The 25,772-nt window shown below is 33.2% G+C and overlaps 3 protein-coding genes across 5 annotated transcripts; 1 reads left to right on the forward strand and 2 right to left on the reverse strand.

Annotated features, from left to right (window-relative positions):
- Nucleotides 1-6,179: 6,179 nt before the first annotated feature.
- LOC145068968 (folic acid binding / transferase) lies at nucleotides 6,180-8,423 on the forward strand. The gene is made up of 3 exons (XM_079015928.1): nucleotides 6,180-6,393; nucleotides 6,527-6,907; nucleotides 7,777-8,423. Exons 2-3 carry the CDS (start codon nucleotides 6,529-6,531, stop codon nucleotides 8,280-8,282), a joined length of 885 nt encoding a protein of 294 aa, XP_078872054.1. The 5' UTR covers nucleotides 6,180-6,393; nucleotides 6,527-6,528; the 3' UTR covers nucleotides 8,283-8,423.
- A 665-nt stretch (nucleotides 8,424-9,088) lies between these two features.
- On the reverse strand, nucleotides 9,089-13,244 carry LOC145066192 (Core-2/I-branching beta-1,6-N-acetylglucosaminyltransferase family protein). Its single transcript, XM_079013402.1, has 4 exons — nucleotides 12,142-13,244; nucleotides 11,358-11,433; nucleotides 11,135-11,250; nucleotides 9,089-9,731 (listed from the first exon to the last, which is right to left on the reverse strand). Exons 1-4 carry the CDS (start codon nucleotides 12,770-12,772, stop codon nucleotides 9,220-9,222), a joined length of 1,335 nt encoding a protein of 444 aa, XP_078869528.1. The 5' UTR covers nucleotides 12,773-13,244; the 3' UTR covers nucleotides 9,089-9,219.
- Nucleotides 13,245-23,766: 10,522 nt separating this feature from the next.
- On the reverse strand, nucleotides 23,767-25,097 carry LOC145068661 (F-box protein At5g03100-like). Of its 3 annotated transcripts, none has more exons than XM_079015664.1 (3): nucleotides 24,847-25,097; nucleotides 24,086-24,228; nucleotides 23,767-23,988 (listed from the first exon to the last, which is right to left on the reverse strand). In XM_079015664.1, the coding sequence occupies exons 1-3, from the start codon at nucleotides 24,944-24,946 to the stop codon at nucleotides 23,920-23,922; spliced, it is 312 nt and encodes a 103-aa protein (XP_078871790.1). In that variant the 5' UTR covers nucleotides 24,947-25,097; the 3' UTR covers nucleotides 23,767-23,919. The 3 variants fall into 3 exon arrangements, with proteins under 3 accessions (XP_078871790.1, XP_078871792.1, XP_078871791.1); XM_079015666.1 differs by having other exon boundaries at nucleotides 24,086-24,655; XM_079015665.1 differs by having other exon boundaries at nucleotides 24,086-25,093.
- Nucleotides 25,098-25,772: the final 675 nt, after the last annotated feature.

Consider the following 25,772-nt stretch of genomic DNA (forward strand, 5'->3'; position numbering starts at 1 on the left):
TCAAACAATCCATGCTATTTGAGTTGGATGCGAGAACTGTAGAGGACCTCATCTCACGAAGGATTGTGACTTGGATGAAAATGGAAACAAGAAGGCGCAAGTGTTCTACTCAAGCGGCGATAGATACGACGAGAATTGGCGGAAACCAAAGAAGGAATGGCTCCAGTATGAAGAATACAAAAAGGCAAAGGAGGAGAAATACAAGCAGAAAGAGAGGGGATTCTATCAAAAGGAAGAACCGGTTGTGGAAAAGAGAGCCGACTTAGAAGAGATGTTCACAAGATTCATAGCCGCGTCCGAGAAAAGACACAATGATCATGATGCTGCAATACAAGAGACCAGAAATATACTAAGGAATCAGCAAGCATCTATTCTCAACATTGAGAAACAGCTAGGACAACTTGCACATTAAGTGAACGAGAGAAGACCGGGTGAACTCCCAAGTAAAACCGAGAATAATCCGAGAATGGAGAATGTGAATGCTATAACCTCCAGCTATGGAGAAATTTCCACTCCTATGACCCCTGCACAGAAGGTCTCCAAGGTGCATGCAGAAAAGATAGAAAAGTTGAGTCCAGCTAAACCCGACCAGACTCGTCAAGTCTCTCTAATGGACTCGACGAGTCCATGCCCTGATGACAAATCTGTTGTTTCCTTAAAGCCTTACAACCCTCCTCTACCATTCCCAATCAGAGCCATACCTGATGAGAAGGTTAAAGCATACAGAGCTTTCATGGAACATGTTAAAGCCCTTCAAGTCAACGTCCCATTTGTGGAAACAATGCTTTAAACACCCAAATATTTGAACTTGCTAAAGGGACTCTTTGCTGCCAGAAAAGATTTAGCTGAAGTCGCGGAGATAGTATTAAGTGAGCTACTAGAAAAGAAGGGCGATCCGGGAAGCATCAAAACTCCTTGTCAATTTGGAAATGTACTTGATACTCAAGCGTTGACCGATTCGGGTGCAAGTATTAACTTAATGCCTTTTTCTTTCTTCAAGAAGCTGAATTTACCGGAGCCAAGGCCTGTGAATATGAAGATCCATTTGGCGGATAAACAATTATTAGTCCAAAAGGTGTTTGTGAAGATCTCCTCATTAAGGTGGATAAATTTATATTCCCCATGGACTTTGTAGTGCTTGATATGGAAGAAGACCCCGAAATTCCAATAATTTTGGGGAGATCATTTTTGAATACCGCATGTGCATTGATAGATGTATGTGAGTCCACACTAACATTGAGGGTGGGAGATGAGTCAGCAGTGTTTAAAGCTCTCTACCAGAGATTAAGCAAGAAGAAGGAAGAAAAGAAGAAGTTTCCTTCATTAATTTGGATGATGAAATACTACAAAAAGAACTTGCACTCTTGCAAGAAGAAGATCCAAGTAAGTTTTTGCTATCTTCTGGAGGAAATGATGATGTTGACATAGACTTGGAGGAAATAGAGAAGCTGCTGAAAGGAACCGATTCAGGAAACACAATGGGATGTGAGGAATACGCTGCGACTCGCCGAGTCGCTATCACAGACTTGACGAGTCCATTCGAAAATCTCAGCAACTTGGATGATTCTGATATGCTTGTTACCAGCTCCCTGCATGTTCTGGACATGAAGATTTTCCCTAATTCTTTATAAGATCAAGCAGCAGAATGAGGAATGGATGGTGATTTTCAACACGTTCATGTAGCATGCCTCGATACAATAATGCAAGAAGATGACTACATTCCACTTAAAGAGGAGGCAAGCTTTGGAGAAGAGGAAAATGCAAGGGTTAGGAGAGATGATGCTGATAACCCATTCATTAAGTCACGTAATACCAAACCTCGAGCCCGAGTTTTCACCAACTATGAAGTAATGAAGTTTAAAGAAGGAGGGGTGCAAGAGAAGGTACAATAGAATGGGGTAAAGAAGAAGATGATGATGAAAAGGGAAATTCATGCAGCTGAAGATGATGCTACAAGGAAAAAGAGAGAAGAATTAAGACGGGCTTACAAGAAGAAGATACACGCTTACAAGACAAAGTATAAACCACAAAAGATTAGGCGTGCATTCCCGATGCAGGAAAATGAAGAAACGTAGATGGGAAGGAGTCCAGCTAATGACTCCTTAAAAGAAGCGCTTGGCGGGAGGCAACCCGTTATTAGAGTTTGCTTTCTTTTATCTTTCTCGTTTTAGTTTGATTTTCGTTTTTAGGACTTTATTTTCATCTTCTAAATTATCAAACATCACTACTTGAGAGTGCGTATGGGCTAAGTGTGGGGTGGAATGAAATTTTTAATGAAAAAATGATATAATTTTTGAATTGTTTGCAATTGACTCGCCGATTCTATCCTGACTCGACGACTCTCCTCAGATCCCAGATGATTTTAAATTCGCGACCAGACTCGCCGAGTCTGACCCTGACTCGACGAGTCGATTTTATTTTCAGAAAAAAAAATAATTAAAAATAATTTTTACATCTGGTAAAACTAGGGTTTTTAACCCTAATAAGATCATATTTCCCCCTTACTCGGCGTGCGCCTCTCTTATTTTCTCTCTCAAGCATTCATCAAGTTCTTCACTCTTTCTTCAAAATTCTTGAATTCTATCAACAAAGGTACTTAATTTCTTCCATAATTCTGTTAAAGTCATGATTTTTAGATGTTCTAAGGTGTCAATTTCATAGAATACCCGATTTTGAAGTTTAGTAAATTTTTAGGGTTTTGATTTAGTATTAATTGTGTTGTTTTGGATGATTATTCTTGCTCTAATACATCTTAGGAACGTCCATGGACAAAACCCTTGAAAAAATTTCGAGTTTTTATGGTCGAATTTTGCTCGACCCGTTGACTGACTCGTGCAGTTCATACGACTCGCCGAGTCGTTTACGGACTCGACGAGTCCAGACGGGGACCCATATGGATTCTGTTTTAATGTTTTTTTGTATTTTCTGGGTTGTTTGTTCTTTGTTTTGCAGGGACCATGTTTTCAAGAGGACAGAGCTCAAGTGGAAACCAAGGAGATTTTCCTTGGTTGAATTTCCCTCCGATTGAATCTGCTTCAACAATGACAAGATGGAAGAAGAAGCTGGCTAAGGTCAGGAAGAAGGAGGTTTATGTACCTAATAGGGTTGACTGGGACTGGTTAAAGAATGTCCGGTATGAAGAAGAGTTGGCGCCTTACCTTTTGAAGGAATTTACTTACGATGGGGAGACAATTATTTGTGATGGATGGAGCCAGGTTTTTAGAATTCAAGAGTCGGTGTATCGAGAACTCTGCTGGGAATTTTTCTCCACGGTATCTTTCCGAGAAGGAGATGATTGCCAATGCTTACATGTACATGTCATTTGTTGGAAATCAACAATCACGTTTTGTGCCCCCTTTTTTACCTCGCATTTCATATTTGAGATCATGCGAACATCCCACTTACTATTTTTTTTTGTTTTCTTTTACAATATCATCGGCCCAAGGGGTGAGTGTTGTTGTTGCTTCCGCTTAAAAAACAGACAAAATGAAGAAGTTAAGATCAATAACATTTAATAAAACATTAATATTAAAAATTAACTTAATACTTGTAAAGTTACATCTTTGAAACCACCACTGTTGTATTGTTGCACGAAAAAAATCGGTCAACATAAGTATCGGCACCTTACGTGCGTGTCTAGATAATGCATTTATAGACTCTGCACTGTTGGACAACATAAGATTGTATCGGTTCCCTTTAAAATATGCCCTAGACCAAGTTTCTGGATTTATACTTTGTAAGTACTCCCATACTGGTTCTTTTGTCTTTTTCATAAGTTCCATGGCAACATCAAAAGCATCAACTGTGTATGCCCTACAAGCCTCCCAAAAATTCTTTTAACTGTGTTACTCTTCCTGAATCTAGATACTATGTTAAAATACAAATGGACACCACATATTCTGTGATGAGCGTGAGGAAAAATGTTGGCAACGGATGCCGCTATAGATGGAGACCTATCAGATATAATTGTAAGCTCCTGCATATTGCCTATGCAATCACGTCGTTTTAAAAAAAAACCATGTCCACGAATCTGTACACTCATTTTTGCATATACCATATGCAACCGTTAATATTTGGTTTTGTTCGTCCTTAGCAACTACAAGTAACATGGTACCTTTAAACTCACCATTGAGGTGGGCACCATCTACTACAAGGGTCGATTTACAAAAATTGACAAAAACGTGTACCTACAATACATTGTATATCTATTCAAATACATCAAAATAAAATTAAAAAATAAAAAATAAAAAAATATTAAAATACTAACCGAACAACCAAGTGCGACGTACAAAAACTCAAAGCGATCATCACCATCTGTTTTAATATGTGTCACCGTACCCGGATTATGTTTGACCAAATTGTGGAAATAAGCCGGAAGTTTGGTAAAAAAATCATCTTTCGTACCCCTTAACAACAACAATGCATATTGCTTCGCACACCATGCCTGATGGTATGAGATATTGATATTCAATTGAGCATTCATATCATTAATATCTTTTCCCCAATAAACTCTACTATAATCTTCAGCCAAAACATCAGCAAGATATTCATCCAAAAAATATTTGTTTGCTTGTCGATGATTAGGTTGCAAAATTGTTGAAGAACATGTGTGTACATCAATAATTTATTCACTTGGAAAAGTCCATCAGAATTTTTAATTGCTTTTGCTCTTAGTAACCAAGAACAATTTTTCGAAACACACACAACCTCATACATTGATTTTGTGGATCTACTTGTCCTTGTCTGAAAACCTTCTCGAAGACATTTTTTACCAATAACTCGCTTTAAAAGTTCTTTGTTCTTAAATATATTCTCACATTCAATCTTTTGAAGATTGATGCTTACCATCTGTGTTGGGATATCTTCATTAATATCAACTGGACATGTTGGTAGAGAAGGCATACCGTAAAAAAAGTTATCGGGAAACTTAGCTTTAACTTCGTCACCCAACTCATCTCCATCTGAATTGCTTTCTAAGTCGGTTATATCTAAACTTACATCAGCAACATCAACATAATCCTCGTAAACATGCTTTTTTTCATCTTTTTGACGCATAATTTTTTTCTTTTCACTTTTATCTACTACACGTCTATTCATAACTTTAACTTCTTGTTCAGGAACATCAACATAACAACCACCCACGTCATTAAGATATGTACCAACATCATAATCACCAACATACTTGTAATTCTCAGGATCCACATAGTGAATAGGGGAATAAGTAACATTAATATTTTCAGCAACACTGTGAAATTAAGGTACACTAAGAGTATTGAAAGTACCTATCGGATCGTTGCTCCCTTTATAGCTGCATAAATTACCAACCGACTGATTTCCACTCTGACCAACCTCATTAACCTCATCTCCTTCATCAACCACCACAAACACTTTCACGGCCCTTCCTCCACCACATTTGATTACATTTATCAACATTCTAACATTCATGTCTTCAACTATGGCTATATAATAATTCAATTCAGGATGATGAAAACGAAGACTAATTCTATATTTGTCTAACAAACCTATTTTGCTTCTCACCAAAGATACAAAATCACTATAACTAATATACTCAGAAAATATCAAAGCGAATTCAAAAATAGACATACGTATTCTAGATTTGTTTCAATAATTTGTCATCTCTCACCGGTTACAAGACAAACCAAATATTCAATCATTTTATTTAGAAAGATTCTAAAGAAAGTTTATAAAGAAATAACAAGTAAACTGATAATTTTCTACAAAAGTTTATATATAATAAGGTTATTTCGTAGTCAAACTCATTGATTTCATAGTCAAAATAAAAAATAAATAAATAAATAACATAAAATCACAGATCAAAGAGAGAGGAAATCGAGATGGACACAGTCCATTTGCAATTTTAGCCTGCTAAACCCTATATATATACAAAAAAAATACCCCACCTGTAAATGTACAAGTGGCTAAAGCATATCTTTGCTTTAGCCACTTATACATTCGCAGATGGAATGTGAAAATAGCATACATATCATTCTCATCTGCGATTTCTATGGCCAATTTTGCAATTTCAATTTTTTTTTTTTTGACTATTTTCCACAAAATAATTAGTATATCCGGCTAAATTTGTCATTTTCTCTTTCTTTAAAAATTAGATATGCATGTCTTTTTATTTATTTATTTATTTAGTTGAACTTGTTATATTCAATTTGGGGATGAGGTATTGGATATGGGAACTCATGATTCCCACCCACAAATCCATCAAAAGACAATTCTTCTGCTGCACATTACTTCACAACCGGCCACGATTGATAATGTCCGCTGTGTATCAATTTCCACCAAACTTTTAGGGTTTTGAAGAACCGAACAAATCGATCCATCATTCTTCACACACAATAAAACAATCGTCGAACGAATCCAGTAAGCATTGCTCATCTTTCTGTGCTTTTAATTACTAAATTTCACTTCTTTTTTGCAATATGAATCCCGCAATTCCGTTTGTTCAAGCTACTCATCCCAATTCGTATTAATGTTCATTGGGTCCTATGAACAGAAATGCTTAAATCGATGTTTTCCTGTTGCAAAGTTTACATATCGGAGACACGAAACAAATCTGCTCTGGAATCAATTGAACAAGCTGCAAAACTATTTCCGGAAGCAGCGATTGTCAATAAATTTGAAGATGAGAAGTACAACAGAGTAGGATACACACTTGTCTCAAAACACTCTCCAGATTCATGTCCCTTAAAGCATGCTGTTTTCTCAATGGTGAAATCGGCTTTTGAAGCCATTGATTTTGGATTGCATACTGGAACTCATCCGAGGCTTGGTGTTGTTGATCATATCTGTTTTCATCCGTTAGCTTCAACATCACTTGAACAAGTGGCTGGAATTGCCAAAGCTCTTGCTGTAGATATTGGATCCATACTTAAAGGTTTGCTTTCTTAACTAATATGTAAAACTCTCGTTATTGTGGGAAAATTTTTATGAATAAGTCATAATTTTTTTAATAGAAAAGTCCTGATCTCCAAGAAAGTCTTAATATTTTGGGTCAGTTTTACGGTTTAATCCCAATATTTATTTTGTGAACAAAAAAGTCCCAATTATCTAACTTTATACGATAATTTGTTGTTTTCTGTTGACAACAAAATAAGGGTTGTTTCGTTAATTTGGGCAAAATATAAAATAATCGGGACTTTTCTGTTCGAAAAATAAAAGTTATGGAGTAAACCATAAACTGACCCAAAATATTAGGACTTTATCGGAGATTTCCCTTTCATGTTAAAATAAAAATAAGGATTTTTTTTTTTGTTAATTTGGGCAAAATATTAAATAATGGGAACTTTTCTGTTCAAAAAAAATCATGACTATATCAAAATTTTCCCAAAATAATGAGACTTTTATGTATATTTCCCCACAAATAAATCAAAATTTTTTTTAAACCAAAGCTTAAACATTTTCAATAATCATTTCATGTATTTCAAATGAATAATGACGTTTTTGAACCATTATATTTGACAAAATACTTTCATTTAATTTGCTTATTACAACATCTTACTTTCATTTTTTCCATTACTGCATTGTACTTCTTTGAAGTAAAATATTTTAATAACAAAAAAATGAAAGTACAATACTATAATAGTGAACAAAAATGTCCCCACCTTTTTGTCAAATCACATCATAACTTATTATTTCAGTCCACTACATGTTAAACACAGTACACAATACACAGTACACAGTACAATTGTATACTATACTGTCATAACAAAAGGCTATGCTAATATATACAAACATAGCCTACAGTCCCAACATACACATACGGAGCCGCTCATGACACCGAAAGATCACTAGACTCCATCAGAAGGTCCCTCGGCTACTTCAACCCAAACACAACCACGCACCACTGGTCCGGTGGACCACGGTCCATGGTTCTACCACTCAAACCGGACCATGGTCCAGCCCACGCGGTTCAATCCAAAGGCGTGATCACCATCGGTGCAACCAAGTGGGTCGATAACTACAACGTGCCCGTGTTTTGTGCTGACATGGCAACGGTTCGAAGGATTGCGAAAAGGGTGAGTCAGAGAGGAGGTGGGCTCACTTCGGTTCAGTCCATGGCTCTGGTTCATGGTGAGGTTATTGAGGTGGCTTGTAATTTGTTGGACCCGGGTGCGGTTGGTGGTGACAGGGTTCAGGGTGCGGTTGAAAAGGCGGGTTTGGAGGAGGGTGTATCGGTTGGTAAAGGGTATTTTACGGATCTTTCTGAAGAAGAGATTATTCAAAGTTATTTGGATTTGAATTGTTCTTGAATTTGAATTTGAATTGGAATAATTTGATATTTTGATGTAGTTATGTTGAAGGTGTGATTACATTGTTATTGATCTCTTATGATGTTGATGTAACATTCAATTTTTAACAAAGTAGCAATTATAAAATTATGTATTCGATCACTCTTTTTTTTTAATATAAATGTAAGGAAGAATTCAACAACCAACCTGAAATGTAATAGTTTATACATATATAAACTATTATATATGTATAAAAGAAACATTGTTGTACAATTAAATTAATTAAAAAACGGGTCAACTATTAACGGATTTTTACCTATTTATGACTTGGAATAACTAACCGGGTTTGTTAAAAATTTGGTTGAACTGTTGACCCAAAACCCAGATTAATCCCATTGTTATGTTATTTTTATACGTAAGTTAGTGATTTTTTTATTGGACAAAAGAGCTCTTACAAATTATGAGATTATGTGACATAAAAAATATAACTATTTCAAATATTTAATGAATTGTTAAAAAAATTTCATTAATTTATATGTTTAGTAAGATATTATATTCATTTAAAACAAACTATTCATTATAAAAATTGAAAACCAGATTTGAGCAAGTCAACTAAAAAAACGGATATTAGTTAAATCATTGTTTATAACACCACAAATATGGAAGCCATACTCATTTTAGCACCAAAATACTATGAATAATCATAATAAATATTTCTAACATGTAGATGTAGCTTTACATTTTACACCCACATATCCAAAACTTTAATCATGTTGTATAGTGTCCAATGTAACAAACGCATAAGAAACAAAAAGGGCCTCAACCCGTATTAAGAAATAATACTTGCATTGATTTCTTTAAACTTTACAACTTGCAATTTTTACCCAAAAAAAAAAAAATCAACTTTCAATCTATAAAAAACAATGTACACTTTCCCAAAATCTAACCCAACCCCTCTTCACGAAGGACACGTTTTACTTCCAAAATCATCCGACAAAAGCTCCACAAACAACTCATTCAACCTCACCGCACCCTTTCCGGGGCTAAAAACCGAATCATCACCACGAACCGCACACGGGTCCGAGCCACGGTCCGAGCCACCCACGCACCACGCACCACGACCGAACCGATGGGTTCGACCCAAAAGCTCTTGATCAATCTTGTCAAGAACCACATCATCTTTTTGAAATTTTCTTGCAAATGGCGCGCTACTATTCACCATTTTTTCAAAGTCTTTAATGGTTAAGTAACGCGGGTGTTGCTTTGGAGGCGTGTCCCACGCGATGTAATGAAGGTCGTGACTTATTGCGGTTTTTGTGAACTCTTCCGTGTTGCAAATGACTGTGTGGAAATAGCCTTCGGGTGAAGACACAAAGTTTGTGTAGTACATTAAAATTGTTCTTGGAAAATTATCGTATCCCCAAATGCAATATTCCACAAATGATCGTGTTAGCATTACCCATGCGGAGCCTATTATATTGTGAAAAAAAAATTGTAAGGTAATGTTTCTTTTTAACTTAATGGACTTGGGCTGTGTTTGGCGGGCCACAGCTAAGATAGCTTATTTTTCAAGCTTTTTTAAGTTGTTATGTTTGACAAGTCAAAAAGTAGCTTATAAACTAGTTTTTTAAAAAGCTACTTAGACTAACCTTTTAGGAGCTTTTTAAAATCTTTTCAAATATATCCCTTAAATAATTATAGAAACATATTCTTTTAAATATTTTTTTATGTCATTTTATATATCTTTCAGTTAGTTTTACTAAACGTTATTTTTTATCAGCTACCTTTTTATTTAACAAGTTTTTCAGCTATCAGCTGAAAAGCTAGCTAGTATGCCAAACATAACTTTAATGGAGACACATAATTAATCTAGTGAGCTATATATGAGTGTTTCTTTTACAAACTTGTGAAAGGAATCATGAGGGTTTTTGCATTTAAGTCCTAACTTATTTAGAATTTGCCTTTATTTGTTTTTAGGGCTAATGGGGGACGAAATTTGCCCACATATGAAAGTGTAGGGACTAAATCTGTAAATTTTCTATTAGGTAGGGACTATTTTTGTAATTTTTTTAACATACGGACCGTTTCTCTAAATAAATAAAAATTACACAATGATATCTTCTGTGAATTACGGGGAAAATTTTTGTAACTTTTCTAAACATATGGACCGTTTTTGTAAAACAAAATACACAACATTTTCTGGAAATTATGGGGACAATTTTAGTAATTTATTTTCTACACAGGGTCAAACCTGCCAACATACAAAAATCTTAAACATATGGACTATTTTTTTAGAAAAAAAGAAGAAAGTTTACAGACCTTTTCTGTAAATTAAAAGATTGCAGGGACTAAATTTACAAATTTATTCAGTTATAGCAGTGAAAATTACTTTGTATTTGGTATAAATTTTTGACCCATGAATGAAGTACAAAGCTTTTACGACTCCCTTCCTTACAAAGAGATGTAAACGTTGACTTTTAGGTCAAAGTCAAACAAAAAACTACTTTTCAAATTTGAAATTAATATGGCTATTGAAATCAAACCTATCACCAACGTTAATATATTTTACCATAACATTCAAATATAGTATAACTATCAAAATTTTATTGAAAAGACTGAAAAATCATTGTCAATTTTGAATGTATAATTTGACCCAAAAAGTCAAAGTAAACATACATCAATTCTCATTTTCTTTAGAAGATGCAGAGAGCTTTATAACTTGAGGCAAAATGCAGAAAAGCATTAGTACTTTCACCATTATATTTATTTAGCAACTTAACTATTTTCAAAAAAGCATAATCACAATCAATAAAATGATTTATTTTTTGTAAATTGTCCTTTTAACTTATTATATCCAGAATTAGAAATCTTACCAGTGAACAATTTAAAAGATGTAGGAAGAGATCTTCTTTGTGAAGTGATTGCAAGATCCGATTTCTTTGACAAATAAAGACCGGGGTCCACAATAATCGGCTTTGCCCTTTGATTCCTACAAAAAAATACGTATCAAAAACTATCATTATTTTTGCAAGATTTAAAAAATAATAATAATAATAAGAATAATCAAATCTATGAAAGTACATTGTTGTTTCTTACAATTTCCATCCTGTAAGCTTTGTGTGTTCAATGAAGTTGAGAGTTCTTGACAAATTAGAGAAAACATGAAGTAGATCTACATGATTAAAACATGAGCAATTTATAAGAATGTAATTAAAATGTAACAATTAACAACATACATAATGAAAGTAGGATGATGTAATAACTAATAAATAAACAAATGAAAGTATGTTGTTATTTCTTCCATTTAAGCCTAACAAAAAATATAACAATATTCTAGCAACACATGTAGATGTAGCCAAATTGACAAACTACAAGAATACCATTATTTGTTTTTTACGTTTCTTGTTTTTACAATGATGTGCGTGAAAGAATAAAGATAGAATCATCCTAAGATCATTTTTTACAATGTTGCTTCTTTTTACTTAATGGACTTAATGGAGACAGACTTAATACTATAAGCTATATATGAGTGTTTCTTTTTGTCTTAATACATAAAGAAAAAAACATCACACAAAAAGTCAGGGAAATGAGGATTTTCTCTATTAAGTCGTTCTTTCTGCATTAAGTCTCTAATAAGTCAAAAATAAACAACACCTAAGTATCTAAAGGTAAAAAGCATCACTATTCACTACCTACATTATTCATTTTACGGGTATCATTTCATTTTCCTATTTTTCCACACACAATGGCATCATTATTTCTACGAAGAAAAACGTTGAATGTAAAACGCCTAAACAAATAGCATCCAAATATCAATGTTATAAATGTCATGAGTTGAATGATAATAAACCAACTAATGATATGGAAATTTCAAACTCACCATCTTGTGTCACAAGAGGATAATCAGAAGCACTAAGATTTATAAACCAATCCCAATTCAAACTCTCCTTCAACAAAATAGCAATAGCTTGAAGGGTTGTTGCTATCATTGTGGGGCCCTTATATGTCACCAAATTAGACTGAGCCATGACTCTAACATTCTCAACTTCAGAAAAAGTTGGATCGTTTTTAACAGCCATTGTTAACTCCAATCTTTCGCGAGGTGGAGCTTCAAGATCCATATGCAAGATGTATTGATTTCTTGGATGATAAACAGCTTGTAATGTTCTCATCATTCTCTTACTATCTCCCTTCGTACCTGAAATAAGGTAAGCTAATCTAGGGGCTTTTTCTTTCGGGAATTCACTAGGTTTTTCTATGTTCATGTCGACAAAAAACCCACTCGAATCATCTGATTTTGCAAAAGAAACTATATCGAAATGGGATGAATCGTGATTGTACGATGATGAGGATGATGATGATGAATAAAACCCAAAAATGGCAGCTGAAATTAGAGTAATCCATACGAGCAAGCTTACAAAAAAGGGGATTATCCACTTTCTATCGCTATTGTATATCCTCCCTGAGTAAACATTAGCATGTTTCTTGAAATTCTTACCGAAAATTGACATCTAGGGCTTTGGGTAGACGAAAGTTTCGATTTTTTTAATCGACAACACATCAAACCCTTGAAATATCGCAAATTAACAGAAACCCATGTTTCGAAAACAATAAAGATCGAAATTCTGCGAAAGGAAATCAAGAATATGAACCTGGTGTGGAGAAATTAGTTGAATTTGAGTTGACTTGATTGCTCAAAACAGGAAATATCTTTGACCTTCGGACAATGGTTTTCAATCGATGGGGAAATACCGGAATAAAGACATATACAATTCAAATTCCAAGTGGGCTTTCGGTAGGCGAAAGCAAAGATCGTTTTTTGTTTATCAAGAAAAAAAAGAAACGAGACAAGACAGTAGTATTTTTAGGGCATGAAAAGGAGGAAGGTGGGGGTATGGAGAGTTTTTTAACTAAATGGGAGTAGATGATTGCGTAGATTGAGGTGGCGAGGGGACAACAACATCAGGAAGTGTTCTTCTTTTTAAAGTATTTTTAGAGTTGAAAACACTAATGGAGTAAAGCATAAGTTGGAATAAAAGCAGAGTTAACTTGTAAAATAAGGTGTTGAAATTGACCCTAGATTCGTGCTTTGCGACTTTGTGTTTCCATATAATTGGTTTATCTTGCATTCGACGATCCCGTGGGTTTGGGTTGTAAATTTTTTTATTTTTATTTTTAAAAATACTTTTAAATTCATTTACGTCTGATTTGAACATTCGACCTTAGAAAAGAATGACAACATCATCGTTAGGCTATGAGTCCTTTAATTGTAAACTAGTTGTGAAACCCGTATATTATACGGGTTGATTAAAACAAAATGTTAAATAGAAACAATTAAATAAGAAGTTTATTTGAATTCGAAATTTGAAATAAATGAAAATTATGAGAAAAAAACATGCAAAAAATAAATAAATTAAAATTATTGTTTAGTTATCAGACTCGTATACTAAACAGGTTAATTATAACAAAATGTTAAAAACAAAGGTTTAAACTGTAAATTTATTTGAAATTGAAATTGAAATTTAAAATTTAAAATTTAAAATTAATATCTAGGTTTAATTTATGGAAACTAATTAATAATATATTAGATATGAAAAATGAAATAAATGACAAGTGGAAAATAAATATATCTTTAAATTATGACAAAATGACATGTGAAATATATCTTTAAATTATGACAAAATGTTAAAAACAAAGGTTTAAACTGTAAATTTATTTGAAATTGAAATTGAAATTTAAAATTTAAAATTTAAAATTAATATCATTATGGTAGGTTTAATTTATGGAAACTAATTAATAATATATTAGATATGAAAAATGAAATAAATGACAAGTGGAAAATAAATATATCTTTAAATTATGACAAAATGACATGTGGCAAATTGAATGAGAAAATAACATTTGGCAAAATCATTTTTATTTATTAGGGTAGATGTTATAATTTATAGAACCACATCAAAGAGAGGGAGCACCACATCATTGGATAATCAATATAAAGGCGACGTTGGCCACCGACTATATGATAGAATTATAGTGGAAGGAGGGTGGATCCCTAATCCATGACACGTCAATAATGTGTTTTGTTCCAAAATTCAATGATTTTCAAGGCATTATTTCCATGACATGTTAGATGTTTGAGTCAGAGTTCACCCAAGGAGATTAAAGTTGTGGTTCGGTCGTATGGTAGTGATCAAGCCTCAAAATCTCGTATTTTTTCCTTTACTTTCATTAAAGAGTATTAAACCATTCGATGTGAACAACTATTTATAACATTATTTTGGTGTCACTTTACATGTCACATCACCAATGATGTCATAACACTAAGTGGAAAATGATCACTATGTTACATCTTTTTATAACACCAACTTTATTCCACTTTATAATTTCTTTTTTTTTTCGAATTTCTTTTTTGTTTTTTAATTAAAACAAATATATTTTAAATATAACATAATAAATAAAACATAATGTTTGAAAATTATAAATAACATAGAATAAAAATAATTTTTAAAAATTAAAAATAACATAGAAATTAATACATAACATCCAAATTCAAAAAAAAAAATACAACGCCATTCGTTAAAAAAACATTTTTTAAAAAAACTAAATGTTATTCGTTATCGTTATCGTTACCATAGAAAATATAATTCACCAAGTCCTTTTGAAGTTGTTTGTGTTTATTTGCGTCATGAATGTCAAAGACTCGATGCAAATACTTTGTTGTTCCTGGTTGAAATTGAACGTGTCTGGGTTCCGTTGGGATATAGTGTGCAATATTGTGTCATTTATCTTCTACTACCATGTTATGCATTATGATACATGCATACATTATATATCGTAGAGTTTCTAAATCCAATGGTTGTGCTGCATGTTCAACTATATGTCACTTCGCCTTCAGCACTCCAAAAGAATGTTTCACATCCTTACCTGTTCCTTCTTGTCCTTTCTTAAAAAATTTGTCTCTTTCTTGATGCTGATGAATTCATGATGCAACTCGTGGTACTAAAAAGATTTTGAAATGGGCAATTCGTCTTTTATTACACTTACTAAGAGGTTAATAAGATGTTGTTTCTTAAGGAGTATTGGCCAATCAGTTTAAATCAATTTAATTGGTGTGTAATATAAGATCATAGTTGAGTTATTAGCTAATTATTTAGAAAAGGTGGTGGGGAGCATTGTCAGTATTAAGCAATCGACATTCATTAAATAATGTTTGTCTGTTTGGTGAGCTAAAGCATTGGAAATATTCTATTTGAATAGAACTATGTAATTTTAATAGATTGATTCAACCAAATTCTTAGATGAAAGTCAATTAAGGTTTTTATGTTCTTGTAATGTGTGATCCTTTACAAGAATCTTGCTAGTACTAGAATTAAACTCTTCAAAAAATAGCATGAAAAACAAACATAGTGTCTAGAAAAGCTAATTGTGGTTCAAATCCATAGCGATTTCAAATAAATCGTGTTTATAAAAGAATATACTAATTTGAAATATATAATATCATCATTAAATTGCAATGTTGGTGATCTGAGAGTAAAGGACTATTCATTTGGTTTGAAGAAGGAATAGCATAATGCAACATGCCAACATTGCATACATGTTTTCTTTGACAGAAATAAGAAGAACACCTTATGTAATAATCGACTGAGAGTTAGGATCCATTCTTGATTTTATGGGTTTGGAAGGTTAGAAGATTTCTCGATCTTATTCTTGAAACCCACACCTAAAACTCTAGAAAGGAAGTGATGATCCATGTGGTGACAGAATGAAGATAAGAAGATGAAGTGTGTTCTTTCACACACACACACACAGAGATAGATAGAGAGAGAGAGAGGGAGAGAGAGAGAGAGAGTGTGTGTGTGTGTATGTGTGTGTGTGTGATGTTGGTCATTCTTGTATTTAATAATAATAATATATTAAAAGTAAATAAAGAAAACTAAAAATTAAATATATAAAAGATAAAATAAATAAATAAAAAAAAAGTCATTTCAATTTTTGAATACAATGAAACTAACTAAAGGACCATGTATCCAATTTTTTCAAGGTTTAAACAATTTTCCTTAAAAAATACATACAATTGATACCATTTTTTGTAGTTTTACTATATATATACTTAGTTTATTGTATTCTAACTACTTATTGTGTAGATATAAGGATGAATATGGACCAACCATTTTAATTATTTTAAGAAAATAATTTACTTATATTATTAAATTAAAGAAAAATAGAATAATACCATTTAATTAATAGAAGGGCAATATTGTACATTTGCATTGTCTTAAAATTAGGAAACACAAATTTAAAAAAGGAAATTTTTGGATTTTAAGGGATATTTGATAATCTTAAATTTGAATTCTGATTTTTTTTAATAATTTAATTTAAATAATTCTAACATAATTTTTAATCATACCTGATTTTATTCTATCATAATCACATTCTTTTATAATGATATTCTATGAAAATGCAAGCCATAAACTAATAAAGAGTCTACTTCTCGAAGAATAACAAGTTTTTGGATACAAGTAAAATTTTTTCTATCATATTATTAAAAAACTAAAAACTTTATATTATATTCTATGATAATGAAACACTCATTAATAAAAAAAAGAAACATAGTCTCTAGATTATTCTACCAGAATATAATATTACATATAGTATTATCATTCTATGGTAGATTATTTTGCCAAAATATAATGATGAGTAATGCTTTCTTTGGTGATCATTGTTCATCTCCAATGCACACACCATCATACAACCTTCATGTCCCCGATCACCATGCTCCCTTCACACATTATATGAGAATAACCGCCATGAAATCAAATTATGTAATAATAACATTCTGTTAGAATGCTTTTATATGACGGATAATAAAACAAACTTTAGTAATTCTAATAGAATGCATACCACATGGTCAGATATAATACTTTCTACCAAAATATAAGACTTTCTACAGATTATTCTAAAGAAAGAATACATTAGCTTCAGAATATTCTTAAAGAATGGAACACTTGTTGATGAAATGAATCACACCCAGAGAAGGAAAAAAGGATTTGATGGTACCCGAATCGAGAAACCTAATTTTTTTAGAGTTGAATTGATCAATAAAACGGATAGATCGCGTAAAAAAACAGAAAAAGAAATAGAATAAACATAAATTTTGATGAACCTCGAGAGTCTTATGATGCAAAATAATCCAATAGCATTACATTCCAATTTGAAGAGATGATGTAGTAATCCACTGGTGTATCGTCTTGTAACCAAAAAAAGACATGGATAAATTTAGAAAAAAGAAAAGAGAAGTTGGTTAAACTTGTCAAACCTATCTAAACCGGATTAGAAGTAGCTTTGAAACTAGATGGTAGTTCAAAACTAACCACAAGAAGTTAAAGAATAATGAAATAATGGAAATATTTTTTTAGAGGAAGAGCCAATAAGGGGGTTGGAAAGAGCACCAAGTGGGTTTAATCCATAATCATTATGTATATCCTATACCAAGAAACATAGTGGCATTCAATTCACATATAAACACTAGTAGTTAAAAACTAAGTACATGATGTTAAAAAAAATTATGAGATTATGAAAGTACCTTTTCATATGATTCTATGAATTCAATCCCAACTCACTTTCAATCAAAGATAGATTGGAATAAAATTCAAGTCCAATTCCTATGAAATTTGGCAAACACCCCCCCCCCCCCCCCCGGTAAGATGCACTTCCAAATAGGAACTACAACAAAAAAATACATGTAACATTCATTTGCATTTGTATCACCATTTCCAGTAAGAGATTTGAGTAAAAAATACGTTAAGAACACATATCTATTCTCAAAAACACCAAATTTTGTTGAAATGTATTCCTTGGCATTGCATTAAACACTTGCAGGGCATAATGAAACGACCCTTAACATTGACCAATTTCCAATAATGAGAATTACCCAAATGAATTAAATATTATTAACGATTGCAGATGAGATCGATTAAGAAAAAAAAAAAAGAACAACATTTATGGAAACCCATTTCAATTTCAAATCAAAACTAAATGGGGGGAACTAGAATGTTGAGCAGAAAATAGGTTAAGAAGACATACATATTCTCAAAAACACCTTAGGATGTGAGGAGTCAAATGACAAGAATACGATAACTATGTGTGTCATGAAGATTAGGCCAGACTTGTGGGCATAAGGTGTGATTATGAACCAATGTTGTCGGGGTAGGGAACAACTCTGTTCATCATCTATTCTACAATCGCAATCGTAGGGGATTAAGAACCAACGTCGTCTTTAAGAGATAAAGGCAATAAAGCATGTAGGCAGCTGGAATTGGATGATGTAGGGCTTTTGAAACGTAGGACAATACAATCTGCATGTATAAATGATGATAATATATATAGGCTTAATGATAATTAACAAAGTCATAAATAATTACCTAATATAAAAGGGCTTTGTTTTGGGATAAATATCACATAATTAAATTAAAAATATTAACTAAATATAAGATTACATAATTACCCTTTTGAAGTGATTGGCCTACAATGATTCTTACATTCACACAATAAATATTTAGAATACATGAACCTAGCTCTCTCTCTCTCTCTCTATATATATATATATATATATATATATATATATATATATATATATATATATATAGGGTTAGGTTATTTTGTTTTTACTATCTATTGTGTGCATGTATGACTGATTCTGGACCAATCATTTTAGTTATTTTAAGAAAGTAATTAATGCATATTACATGTTGAAGATATAATAGGTATTAATTACATCTTCAGCATTTAATAAGCATTAATTACTTTCTTAAAATAACTAAAATGATTGGTCCAGAATCAATCATACATGCACACAATAGATAGTGAAAACATTTGAACCTAACTCTCTCTCTCTCTCTCTATATATATATATATATATATATATATAGTTTTAGACAAAATTGCAAAATGGTCCTTATGGTTTGTATTTTTTTTTTCAAAAAACCGATCCAAACCTTGACAAATATGGAAAAATTGTCATTTTTAGCTAGTTTATTGTGGTTTTATTCCCTTTTCAAATTGAAAATACTAATTTATCCTCTTAGTAGTTTTTAGATCTTTTTTCTATTGAATTTAAATTTTTATTAGATATAAATATAAGACTCTCGCTCTCTCTTACACACGCACACACTATTTCCCTTTTTTTCTCTCTTACTCTCGTATTCTCTCTTTCTCTCTTTCTCATGGACGCCATTCTTCAAACACTACCACTCGATTTTGATTTAGGGATTTTGATGACTGCTTGTAGAAATCTAAACGCCATTCTCACAACACATAAATTGTAACGCCAAGTTTCGGGTATGTTATTTATTTAAGTAATTTTAATAAATTGAAAGTTAGACCTCTGGTGACCGCGGCGTGTTATGGGAGTCCCATAACGTAGCTAAGGCAAGAATTTTCATGGCCTTTAAGTTGTTGTCATGGTGTGGCTTATATCGCCACCGGGTGGACGTTGTTTAATGACAAACCCTAATTCGGGTTTGAGCACCTATTTAAGGGAATATGATCGCTAGGGTTGGCCACCCTCAGCCTCATTCACTATCCCTCAGCCTCCAAGAGAAAACCCTAGCTTCCTTTGCTTACCCTTGATCTTGTGTGTGTTTTGGTGGTGTTTTGAAGATTAAGAAGAAGAAGGCTATCTTGATCTTAGTTCCAGTAAGCAACTCTCTTCATCTATCTTGAGCATGTTTTTGGACCCGTGTGTGTCGTCAAAATCTAATCATTATGCTTTATATGTATAGATCTAGTTATTTCCCCCATATCTTCTTGGTGTGAGAATTTGGATGGTTGAATCTCATAAAGTTGGCAACTTTATGGATCCATGTTATCATTATAGTGTTATATGTTTTAGATCTTAGGATCTAGGTAGTTTTTGGTCCCATGCTCAAGTTTAAGCCTTTATTTCCATGATTTTGACCTAAAATGTAAGGGACATGCATTGGACATGCATGTCCATAAAGTTGTGATTTTTAAGGTTTATTGGGAGTAAGAAACGCTTCAAGAAACTTTGGATGAGCAACTCTAGAAGTTTGTGATTCTTGTGTTAAAGCTAAGCACACTAGGCTACCTTTTTCGCATAATTCAATAAAAATGGTTGATTATTTTGAGTTATTATATATTGATGTTTGGTGTAAGTATCGTACACCCACTCTCTCGGGCGCTAATTATTTCCAAACGGTTGTTGACGATTACGGTAGAACTGTTTAGGTCTATTTGCTCAAACACAAAAACGATGTATATTATTACCCGGTAAATTTCCATGAACTTGTAAAACTCAAATTAAGAAGTAGATTAAGCGAATTAGAACCGAAAATGGTGGGAAATTTATATTAGGCTCGATGAGATATTTTATGCAAAGGAAGGGATTGTCTTAGAAACAACTTGTCCACACACCCCTCAACAAAACAGGGTTGTCGAAAGAAAACATAGATACATACTTGAAATTACGCAAGCATTGAAGTTTGAAGTTAACCTTCCTGTCAAGTTCACAGAGGGGGTTTGTGTGCTCACTGCAACCTACATAATAAATTGGTTGCCATTAAAGGTTATAAGACATAAAACTCCTTATGAGGTCCTTTTTGGATGAAAACCAGAATAGTCACATGAAAGTCCTTGGATGTTTAGTATATGCCAGAAACATTGAAACAAGAGGTGACAAGTTCGAAGTGAGGGGGAGACCGGGTGTTTTTAATGGGTATCCACATGGCATGAAGGGGTATAAAGCGTTTAATATAAGAGACAAAAATATTATCATCTCCAGAGATGTGAAGTTTGTTGAGAACGGTTTTCACTTTATGAATCCCATACCTCATGATAATCAAGCGGAAGACAATGAATTGTTGAGTGAAAGGCTCCAAGAGAGCGATGAGAATCTGACGGTAAGGGTGATCGATAATGCACTAGAAGATGTTGACCAAAATACATTGGATCATAATACCCCAAGAAAACAGCATGAGACTTTTATAGTCGAAAGCGATCCTTAGCAACCGGTGGAAGATATACGAGTAAGTACTATAGATAACGATCAGCTTGTTGATAACAATCAACTTGTTGATAACCAAAGAGAGAAAGAAGTAAGTCTTGTCCTAGACATCTGGATGATTTTGTCGTCAAATTGCCCCCTTCGGTTAACCACGCACCACCCTCATCAAGTCAGGTTTCCTCGACAGTACATCCCATCTCTAATTTTGTTTCCTATGAAAAATTTACCGATTCGCATAAAGTGTTTTTCGTTGCCATTAGATCAAACAATGAGCCGAAAAGTTTTAAACAAACAATGCAGGTTGCTAAATGGAAGGAAGTTATGCAAAAGGAAGTGAAGGCCCTAAAAGAAAATGGTACATGTACACTTGGAGAACTGCCAAGTGGGAAAAGAGCTACAAATTCAAATGGATCTATAAAATCAAATACAAAACCAATGGAAAAATAGAGAGATACAAAGTACTACTCATTACTAAGGGTTTCACTCGGCTAGAAGGTGTAGACTTTCATGACGCTTTTGCACCCGTTGCAAAACTTGTTACTGTTAGAAGCTTGCTTGTAATAGTGGTAAAGAAAGATTGGATCATGCATCAGCTTGATGTCAATAATGCATTTCTTCATGACGATTTGGATAAGGAACTCTACATGAAGATCCCTTGCGGCTTTGCTAAAGAAGAAAAAACGAGGGTTCAAAATCCTTGTATGGGATAAGACAAGAGTCGCACAATTGGTATCACAAGTTCATCATGGTTTTGTTAAAGATTGATTACAAGCAATCTCGTACAGAACATTCATTGTTTATATACAAATGTCAAGGAAGTTATGTGGCAACTCTTATCTATGTAGATGATCTCATACTTGTTGGTAATGATGCTTCGAAAATACAGGAAACGAAAGATTACGTGAATAAGGCGTTTAACATAAAAGATCTTGGTATACTGAAGTATTTTTTTTTGGGAATTGAAGTGGCGAGAACCGAAGACGTTCTTGTCTTAAGTCAATATAAATATACATGGGATATTCTGGAAGATAGTGGCATGGAAGGGTGTAGACCAAGCATCTTTTCGATGGAACAAAATCTGAAACTGGATCAAACTATAGATAGTCCTTGTGTTGACCCCAACTGATATCGACGTCTGGTTGGTAGGTTGCGTTACTTGCAGGCTCCGTGACCAGACATAGCATATACGGTGAATATTGAGTCAATTTGTGTTAGATCCACGACATCGACACATGGATGCAACCACTTGAGTTCTCAGGTACCTGAAGAGAACAACATGGAAATGTGTCTTCTTTCCAAAAGCAAGAGGAATGAAGCTCATTGCATATTGTGATGTTGACCAGATTGGATGCTCTTTCATCGTAACATCACGAACAGGGTACTTGCTTCTTCTTGGTGGTGCTCCGATTTCTTGGGAAACTAAAAAACAGTCTATAGTTTACACTCATCCACTTAAGTAGAGTACAGGGCAATGACAAGTTCAACCAGCGAAATCCTTTGGCTAAGGTGGCTATTAATAGATCTAGAAGTTAATCAAGATGGATCCACGCCTCTTTTTGTGATAATCAGGCAGCTAGACACATTGCCAATAATCATGTTTTTAATGAACGTACAAAGGACCTCATAAGGATTCTTGTTAGATAATTATTCACATCTATTAGTTTATCTTCTTTCGTAGTTTTACTCATATTCAAACTCTTATGTATTTAAGCTACCTTCGACATAATGAATATAAAGTTTTTTTTTACCATTATTGATTTCTTTACATATAAGTGTGTACTTCAGCAATATGATGTACATTAATGTACTATAAAGATATAAAAAGACAAAACTTTATAAATGGTCCATGTGGTTTCCCAAAATTATAGTCCCTAACTTTAAAAAACCTCATACTTATAGAAAGTCTGTGTGGTTTTCAATATCTATCGCAGTTAACTCTTCACCTACCTAAAAAGATTTATTTGCCATTTTTAATATATTTTTGATTTTCTTTATTAGGAGAAAGAAAATAAATAAAAATTCCATCCCTTCTTCTCCATAACTCCCGCTCCTCTCCCTCACACACAGCCGCTCCTTTTGTCTCTGTGTCACTGCCACCAGATAGTGATTCAATATTTCAACAACAAAACCAATCAGACTTCAGTTTTATATCTTCAAAACTCAAGAAACACCCCTGTATTGCAGGTGAAAATTGAAATATTCTTTGAAAACTACACATTTTCTTTCTGAAATATTAGTGATAAATATATTAAAGAAGTTTGATTTGGTTGTTTATCATCTCTCATTTCTCTCATGCATTTCGTCAGACAGGTTCCCACCTAATCCATATCTTACCACACACATCTGGTTCATAAATGTTAAATTTCAAAATTTTAGGCAATTTAGAGATAAGATTTCAAGATCAAGAGTCGTCACTAAGGAGCAAGGATGGGTTCTGGAGTCGACTTTAAAACTACAATACAGACACTTTGGAGTAACAACTAATTATAATAAGAATAATTCATTATAACCAAATGCCTGAAACTGTCAATTACTATTTTCACATAAAACATGATCCACAAGCAAATGGAACCAAGTCAACTTAAAAAAAAAAACGAAAATAATTAATTTAAAGCATCTTCAATAAACTAATTTCCGTCACTCTATTCTAGTCAGCTTCACATTTGATGGAACAACAAATCCTTTAGCTTGCAAACAAGAAATAACCTACCAACAAAAGTGATAAAATATTAGGATTTAGGACCATTGATACCCGATACTTAAAACAAGTTAGCTTATCACAAGATATTAAAAGAAATTTCACCTTTGAACAATCAAACCCAATTTCAAGCTCCTTGACATGGCCAAGATTTAGTATAAATTCCTTAAACATCTCTTGTTCAGCTGCTTCAGGCATTGTAAAGACATTCATGCTATTTCTACATCTCCTATTTAAGTTCGCTTTCACTAAAGAAGTCACATTTACCAATAAAAACCTCGACAACAAAAGTTCACCTTCGATTGTTAGTGATAAAATATTAGGAGCATTCATTTCAATGATATCGAATTTAAATCCAGATAACACCAAATTTTTAACACTCTTTGAAGTAATATCAAGCCGCTTACAACCATAACAATTATGCAATACCAACGTCCTAAGATTTTCAATCAAATCTTCATCTAAACTCCCACAAATTATACGCAAAGTCCTAAGATTTTTCCAACTAATCGCCCCAATTGGATTCAATATACAGTATGATAATGTCAGATCAGTAAAACATGAATTGATGAAGAAAACAGAATGATCTAACAGAAACTCAGGTTGCCAATCCCATCTCTGAAACTCCAAGTTAAGCTCTTCAACGTTACAACTTATAGCATATCGGATCCAATTCTTGTAAAGAGATTCAAATCGAATTTCAAAAAAAGTATGTACTTCAAATTTCTTGAGCTTCAATTGGCGACATTGAGCTAGGGTTTTGTCCACCGATAAAGCGCAATAGGACGCTATGGGATAATTTGAATGTGAAAGAATGAGAGTAGGTATGGAGGTCCAAAGATGCTTCCATCGCTTGGAGAGTGTACCTGTTTTAATGGCGTCTTTTGTGGAGGGTAAACGAGAAAGGATTTCCTGAAGCAAGCAATCAGGCAACGCACTAATTGCATCTTCTTCCACCTTCTCCATCACTTCTTGAAACTTAATCCGTTTCTGGGCAATTTTAGTTTGATGTTCTCCTTCTTCCTAACATTTTAATCGCGGCAACAGAGGCACAGAGCAGTCGCTGCTTCCCTCCACGAAAACCTATAAAACCTCAATTGCCGTGGAATGTAAAAATCTGAAGTTTTGTTTGAGCCCCTAAACTTTGAAAATATACAATGCAATCTATATATTTATGTATTCGTAGACTTTTTTTAAATGGTCGGTCTTTAGCCAAATGTGAAAAATATAATTTGGTAATGGGTTAACAATAAGAAACTATGTCTTATTTATATATAGACCTGGCAATGGGGCGAGTTTGGAGCGAATCGACCTTGATCCAAACCCTTTTAACAAATTTCAAAATCCGATCCAAACCCGCTCTGTAACCCGCAGGGTTTTCGATTATCAAAACCATACCCTTATCCACCGAATCAACAGATATCCAAACCCGTCCCGCAACCCGTAAGTTTTTTGAATAATCAAACACATTTTACTTTAATCATAAAATCACATTTATTAAATAAAACTAAGTTTTGATTTAGAAAACACATTATGTACTCGAGGACTTTCTATTAGAATTAAAATCATTATTTTAGTTACTTCCAATTGATTTTTGATCGTTGACTGCATTGATAGAGAATAGCAATTACAAACTTTATTATGGTTGATAAATGACCTTATTGATTTATAAATGAAATCGGTGATTACATGATGAAATATAAATGAAATGGAATCATGACTCTTAGGAGAAGACTAGAAGTCTAGAAGGTGAGTCATCGAGTCTTATGTAAAAACAATTTAGTCTTTGGCC

This window comes from Lactuca serriola, chromosome 8, assembly GCF_051521515.1.
Source record: "Lactuca serriola cultivar US96UC23 chromosome 8, Lser_US96UC23_V15, whole genome shotgun sequence".
NCBI classification, from domain to species: Eukaryota; Viridiplantae; Streptophyta; class Magnoliopsida; order Asterales; family Asteraceae; genus Lactuca; species Lactuca serriola.

Coding starts and splice junctions, on each gene's coding strand:
- LOC145068661 (XM_079015665.1), bottom strand. CDS start 24,946: ATGGAGAAGGTGGAAGAAGATGCAATTAGTGCGTTGCCTGATTGCTTG. Junction 23,989..24,085: donor TTGGGTTTGATTGTTCAAAG/GTGAAATTTCTT, acceptor TTTTGTTGGTAG/GTTATTTCTTGTTTGCAAGC.
- LOC145066192 (XM_079013402.1), bottom strand. CDS start 12,772: ATGTCAATTTTCGGTAAGAATTTCAAGAAACATGCTAATGTTTACTCA. Junction 11,434..12,141: donor TCCTCTTGTGACACAAGATG/GTGAGTTTGAAA, acceptor TTAATCATGTAG/ATCTACTTCATGTTTTCTCT. Junction 11,251..11,357: donor AAGCTTACAGGATGGAAATT/GTAAGAAACAAC, acceptor ATTTTTTTGTAG/GAATCAAAGGGCAAAGCCGA.
- LOC145068968 (XM_079015928.1), top strand. CDS start 6,529: ATGCTTAAATCGATGTTTTCCTGTTGCAAAGTTTACATATCGGAGACA. Junction 6,908..7,776: donor TATTGGATCCATACTTAAAG/GTTTGCTTTCTT, acceptor CATAGCCTACAG/TCCCAACATACACATACGGA.